General features: G+C 36.6%; 1 protein-coding gene across 1 annotated transcript; it reads left to right on the top strand.

Moving 5' to 3' along the window:
* The first annotated feature begins 341 nt into the window (after positions 1–341).
* Positions 342–3,485, top strand: LOC145160021 (transmembrane 9 superfamily member 3-like). The gene is made up of 7 exons (XM_079079082.1): positions 342–556; positions 1,203–1,243; positions 1,344–1,926; positions 2,010–2,147; positions 2,230–2,386; positions 2,456–2,940; positions 3,016–3,485. Exons 1-7 carry the CDS (start codon positions 390–392, stop codon positions 3,233–3,235), a joined length of 1,791 nt encoding a protein of 596 aa, XP_078935208.1. The 5' UTR covers positions 342–389; the 3' UTR covers positions 3,236–3,485.
* The last annotated feature ends 3,286 nt before the right edge of the window (positions 3,486–6,771 follow it).

Genomic DNA, 6,771 nt, shown 5'->3' with positions numbered 1-6,771 from the left:
TGCAATTTAACACATTTCCACATAAAACACGGTTTGAGTTTAAAATATACACAAATACGCTTTTAATTATTATTGTGTTGTTTTATGAATATACCAAATTCATTTTGTTAATCAAGTTTCTCTGTAAAATGATCCATCTTATTGCAATTCGTACCAAAAAACTATGAAGTTATTTACGAAAGAATGCATGCGATCGATTAAAATGCATGATTAAAGATGCTGGTCATTGAAGTATAGAAACAGAACGTGAGGGACCATTTATGTAAAATTCAATTTTTCGAAAAGTACACGATAACCCCCTTCAACAAACATTGCCGGAGTATATAAGGTACCTGATATATGTTGACATACATGTAAAAGATCGCATCTACTGGTGTCCACTGTATCAGATGTCTAAGATGTGGAAGAAAATGTCGGTGGTATGGTGGTTGCTGGTGGCGGTACTAGTGGCTTTTAGCATTGAAGAAGTTCAATCGGATACCTCAGATCACAAATACAAATCTGGTGATGAAGTCCCAATTTACGCCAACAAAGTCGGTCCTTTCCATAACCCTAGGTAGGCATTATCCTCTATATGTAGATTGGATCTCTGTCTTATGCGTTTTCTTCTTCACATTATGTTTCTTGCTACTACTTGCACTGACTTATTGGATCTATTTTGATAATTAGGGTTTCCGTGTTTGTAATTTGCTGGATCTCAGTTTCAGTTACGATAATCAGGGTTTTATTTGCTTAGTTCCAAGTTTTATCGGATGAACTTTAGATTGGTCGATGATCGTTCAGCTAATTCGTGTTTGCATTGTAAGAAAATGCACAAAGTTATGAGCAGCTTATAATGCACAAATTAAGGGGATGAAAAGAGTTGGGTAGTTAATTCGTTAGCCAAACTGAAATGAGAGATAGGACTGCACTATTCGTAAGGGAAATTTCAGAAATCTGTATGCAGAAAACTAGAAATGGTCCTTGATGAACTTTCTCATGTTATTGAGTGTCTACAAGGTAAAATTGACATGACATACAGAAGGAATAGGCCCTAGAACTCTTAGTTAGAGAATGTGTAGGTTTAGGATTACTAATTTGTGTGTATTCTATGAAATGCATTTGATTTCTTCAAATTTGAAGAACCTTCAACTTATTCAGCATATTCAGTTTATATGCATGCTTCTTAAAACCTCATTTCATCACTTTATCTTCTTCTACAGTGAAACATACCGCTTTTTTGATCTACCCTTCTGTTTACCAGGTGTGTGTGCTTGTTTCTTATTGTATCATTCTTTTGTTATTTGTTTCTTTGACCTACTGTTCTTGCCATTATACATCACTGATGCAAATGTTGATTGCAGCTCATTTAAAGGAGAAACCTGAAGCTCTTGGTGAAGTACTAAATGGAGACCGTTTAGTCAGTGCTCCTTATAAACTTGACTTCATGGTTGAAAAAGACTCTGCAATTGTTTGCAGGAAAAAACTTACAAAACAGGAAGTAGCTAAATTCCGAAGTGCTGTCACCAAGGACTATTATTTCCAAATGTACTATGATGACTTGCCTTTTTGGGGCTTTCTAGGGAAAGTTGAAAAAGACAAAAATGACCCTAGCGAGGAAAGATATTACCTTTTTAAACATCTTCACTTCGAGATCCTCTACAATAAAGATCGTGTCATAGAGATAAACGCGAAAGCTGATCCTAATGCTGTGGTGGATCTCACTGAAGACAAAGAAGTTGAGGTGGAGTTTATGTATACAGTCAGATGGAAAGAAACAAATATTCCTTTTGAGAATAGAATGGAGAAATACTCTCAATCTTCTTCACAACCACATCATTTGGAGATTCACTGGTTTTCAATTATCAACTCATGTGTCACTGTTCTTCTCTTAACCGGTTTTCTTGCCACCATTCTTATGCGTGTCCTCAAGAACGACTTTGTTAAGTAAGGACTAAGGAATAATATCATCCATTTATTTTACATACATTCCTTTTTTACCCCTTGTTAATTATATTATTTACACACAGGTATGCTCATGATGAGGAGGCAGCTGATGATCAAGAGGAGACTGGATGGAAGTACATTCATGGTGATGTGTTTAGGTATCCAAAGTACAAGTCTTTGTTTGCTGCTGCCCTTGGTTCTGGGACCCAACTATTTGCTCTGTAAGTAAACTAATTATTCCACATTTTTAGTACAATATTCAATTCTCAATATTGATAACTTTTTTTTTTTTTTTTTAATCAGAGCACTTTTTATCTTCATACTCGCACTTGTGGGTGTATTTTATCCATATAATCGAGGAGCTCTATTCACTGCATTGGTTGTTATATATGCTCTTACTTCTGGGATTGCAGGATACACTGCATCCTCTTTCTATCACCAGCTAGAAGGAAGCAACTGGGTATGATACGAATTTACCAATATACCCTTTTCTTCATTTTATTTAAAATCTAACATCTCGCATCAACAGGTGAGAAACCTACTGCTAACTGGATGCCTCTTTTGTGGGCCCCTCTTTCTAACCTTCTGCTTCCTAAACACGGTTGCAATCGCATACACAGCCACAGCTGCACTACCCTTTGGGACAATTGTAGTGATTGTTTTAATATGGAGTTTGGTGACATCACCTTTACTTGTTCTCGGGGGTATTGCTGGAAAAAACAGCAAAGCTGAATTCCAAGCTCCTGTTCGCACCACAAAGTATCCCAGAGAGATTCCACCTCTCCCATGGTACAGAAAAACCATCCCTCAAATGGCCATGGCTGGCTTTCTCCCTTTCAGTGCAATCTACATTGAGCTTTACTACATCTTCGCCAGTGTGTGGGGCCACAGAATTTACACCATTTACAGCATCTTATTTATTGTTTTCATCATTCTCTTGATTGTCACTGCCTTCATCACTGTTGCTTTGACTTATTTCCAACTTGCTGCTGAGGACCATGAATGGTGGTGGAGGTATGTCTAGTTTTTACCTTTTGAATCCGTACCTTTTCAATATAATTTCTTTTTGAATTATTTTATTTTTTTCAGGTCTTTCCTATGTGGAGGGTCAACGGGTGTGTTCATCTACGGGTATTGCTTGTATTACTACTATGAGAGATCTGACATGTCTGGATTCATGCAGACATCCTTCTTCTTCGGTTACATGGCTTGCATTTGTTACGGCTTCTTTCTCATGCTCGGCATGATCGGTTTCCGTGCCGCCTTGTTCTTTGTCCGCCACATCTACCGCTCAATCAAGTGTGAATAGAAAAGGTAACAAAAAGGTTGTTCAAGTTGTCCCCATTCCAATTATGTTCATTAGGTTAATAAGATAAATTGATGTTTGTTTTCTTAGTTTTAATGTTTTTTTTTTTTGGGTTGAAGATAGGAAGCTAGTATGAAAACTATACCGACTAAATTTTTGAGATATATATATTATATAGACCTTTTTCCGTTTGAAGATGTAAAAGATCGTTCCTGTATGTTTGTCCTAACAGTAAAAATGTGAGATTCTGTAAGTGAGGTGTTACCTTGACTATGAAATCAATAGCGGGATAACGAAAAAATCAAAAGAACTTGGCCAAAGAGAAGTGGGCCATGGATTGCTAATCAACATACTATTTTTTATCATACAATCAGAAATGAAGGACTATTTTTTATTTTTTATTTTATTTTTTTGTTTTTTCATTCAACCCTTTAATGAAGATTTTTAACTTTCCATTGATTCAACCTTCTTATCATCAACTTGCAACGTATTCGACTCCTACCGCAACAATCTCTTGCCTTTATTCAAATTTAATTAAACATCCCTTAATGTCTCCTCCCTTTATTAAACAGTGTCTTGTATTTTTCTCTTTCCTTTTGCATGTCGGAGGTCTTATTTGGAAACAATTTTGATTGCCGACGTTATCCATTATCCCATTCTTATGAGACTTAAGGTTTTGTTATTGTTATTTTTATGCTTATTTCTTATTCATAGAACACAATAACTAAATAAGTATACCTTCTACTGGGATAGGGCATAATCCTGGGAGGATGGGTCATACCCTCAAAGTGTCTTCGACACTGAGATTCAAGAATCCTACCCTAAAAACTTGGCCTTCCTTTCTATCGCCGCCATAACTTTCACAACTTTCACATTCCGACTCCTACAATTTATTAAATAACACGACTATTATTATATTAAAACCTGAGAAAATAAATAAATACATCAAACAAAATATCCAAAAGAAGAAAGATAAGTTACACATATCATCATATATGTGTCGATATTACACTCCTTAGGGAGGAGGGAGTCATTCCCTCCCAACCTACTGAACCCACTGCCATATCACTTTTTCTTTTTTATTTTTCTTCATTTTTCCGAACCCACAATACATGGAAATCCTATCTTTTTGAACCCACTCAACCCACTCAATTAAAAAAAAAAATACAAAACAATCAAATGTAAAATCTTAATTAGCAATAGAGTTATCGGCGGTACCACTCCCGCTTCAACGAGTGGGTTGATTGGTTTCACTAACCCACTTCATCATCTCTCTCTGCTTTCTCTTTCTTATTTTCTCTTGTACCATGTGTTTTAAAACTTGTACCTTAGTTGTTTTGTATTTTTTTTAATTGAGTGGGTTGAGTGGGTTCAAAAAGATATGATTTCCGTGTGTTGTGGGTTCGGAAAGATGAAGAAAAATAAAAGAGAAAAATTGATGTGACAGTGGATTCGGTGGGTTGGGAGGGAACGACTCCCTCCTCCCTTAGACCGGCTCCCAATCGACTCTCCACTCACTAGCTCCCAATCAACCCTAAGGCTAACCGGAGTGCTCAATGCGTAGGAGCTAGCCACATCAGCCAATCACCCTTTTATATGACACTCATCGAGGTTGGGAAATGATGTTCACTACATACTCACCGGGAGGGAGAGAGATAGAGGGGGAAGAAGAGTGATATAAAGAGAGGGAGTTTCTCTCTCCTTTGTGACTGTAAATGGCCCAACTCAAGCCAAGTCACTCTACTTTCATCTCACTAGGTATAGGAAATGGTGCTCCACCGGTGACGTGGTTGGCACATCATCTCACAGGAGCAACTCACGGACCACTCCGTATAGCCTAATCGATTCTCAACCTTCTTCCTTTGAACTCTTTTTGATGTGGGTATCTATATCAACTTTTGTCCATGTGGGCTTATGCCCCATTGCCTTAGCCTACGATTTATAAAAATGATTAGCTTACCAACTTCATACGATGTTGTTGGGTTGTGATTTCTCATTCCACTCCCGAACCTCTACCCCAAGCCCTAGTTTCCAATACATATTCATACGACTTGTGTAACCACTTGAACTTGAGACCCCTAAACTTGTTAGAATACCCTAAACAAGGATTGTGAGTAGCATTCTAAACGGCTCTCACGTGTATGAGAGGGTTATAACCCACATGTGATCTTAGTGTGATGGCCTATAGTACCTTGTTTGTTTCTCAGATATATGCTGAAGGTGTATAGTTGTGCTATGTGCATTGCATACTTCCTTTTGTCTAAACATTTATATTATGATGTTGTAGATTGTTGCAAATTTGAAATATCTTTCTCAAAAGGGTTGGTCATAAGGACCTTGATTGTATTTTTGAAGCTATTTTGGGGGTTTGACTTTGGGAATTAGAGGAGCACAACCCTCCATTGTATTCACACTTATGTTTTGCTATTGGTTGTTTCTTTTTTGGTGTTCAAAACATTGTTGAACTTTTAATATTTAGACCAACTTATTTATGCAAACTATTAACTATTTCAGAAGATTGGAAATTTTAATTGAATTTACTAAACTATTTTAAAACCACCCATGAGAGGGATGTTTCAAGATATCTGACCATTGAACTAAAAATTGAATCCCATTAAGTTGAAGATATATAGTTCCTTGAAGACAACAGACTAAGATAACAGACTAAAGGAATTCGACTAAAGATCAATTAAGGATAAAAACTGCTCTCAGCAACCATGTATCTAGCCGAAGAGCATACATACCCAAAATTAATATGAGAATTTGCTAAAGCTTAGATGAATTCTAGAAGACCTAATCATTTTAGCTTAAGCAAGTTAAAAGAAGAAAGGGCACGTCTAAAGGAGTGTTGGTGAGTTGTTTCTCACCTCTTGCCCCGGTGATTCCTTATCATAGAAGTGTCGGATCTAACAAATCTAACTATAAACATAAGGATAATGTTATTTTGCTAAGGATAAACGTCACGTATTATGTCTAAAATGGTTTAGACTTTACATTCAAGTAAAACCATTTTATAGATCTTGCATAGTACTTGAAGATCGGTATTATTGGTATAAATCTGCTAAACATATTAGATAGTGATAACATAGATATTGATAACGTATTCTTGTTGTTATCTTTTCTTATTGTTTAGGATGTTTGTTTTGCTTCCTTGTTTAAACTCTTGTTTTATTGCTTTTTGATTAAGCAATCAATAAAATCGAATTACTTCCCTGATACAATCGGAATTCTAGATGGTATCAGAACATGTTTTAGAACTTTGATTCAAGACCTTCCTTTGTTGAACTTGAAGAATGACAGGAAGCGTTGAACCGAAATACAAAGGCGATGCAAGGGAAGGTTCCAACACAATAGTCGATCACAGTCCCCCTACTATCTCCTTCCTTTCGATTTCCCTAAACAAACTCCATGTTAACAAAGTTCTCACATACACCAATTATGTCGATTGGTCACAAGAGATGGAAAACTTTCTCTTCGCCAAGAACAAATTTGAGTTCATGGACGGGACCATCAAGAAACCTGGGAAGGGATCTTCGAAC

Source organism: Lactuca virosa, chromosome 2 (genome assembly GCF_052849685.1).
Source record: "Lactuca virosa cultivar CGN04683 chromosome 2, Lactuca_virosa_CGN04683_v6, whole genome shotgun sequence".
Taxonomy (NCBI): domain Eukaryota; kingdom Viridiplantae; phylum Streptophyta; class Magnoliopsida; order Asterales; family Asteraceae; genus Lactuca; species Lactuca virosa.
The sequence above is the reverse complement of the archived record's forward strand: the minus strand, read 5'-3'. Positions and strand labels throughout refer to the sequence as shown.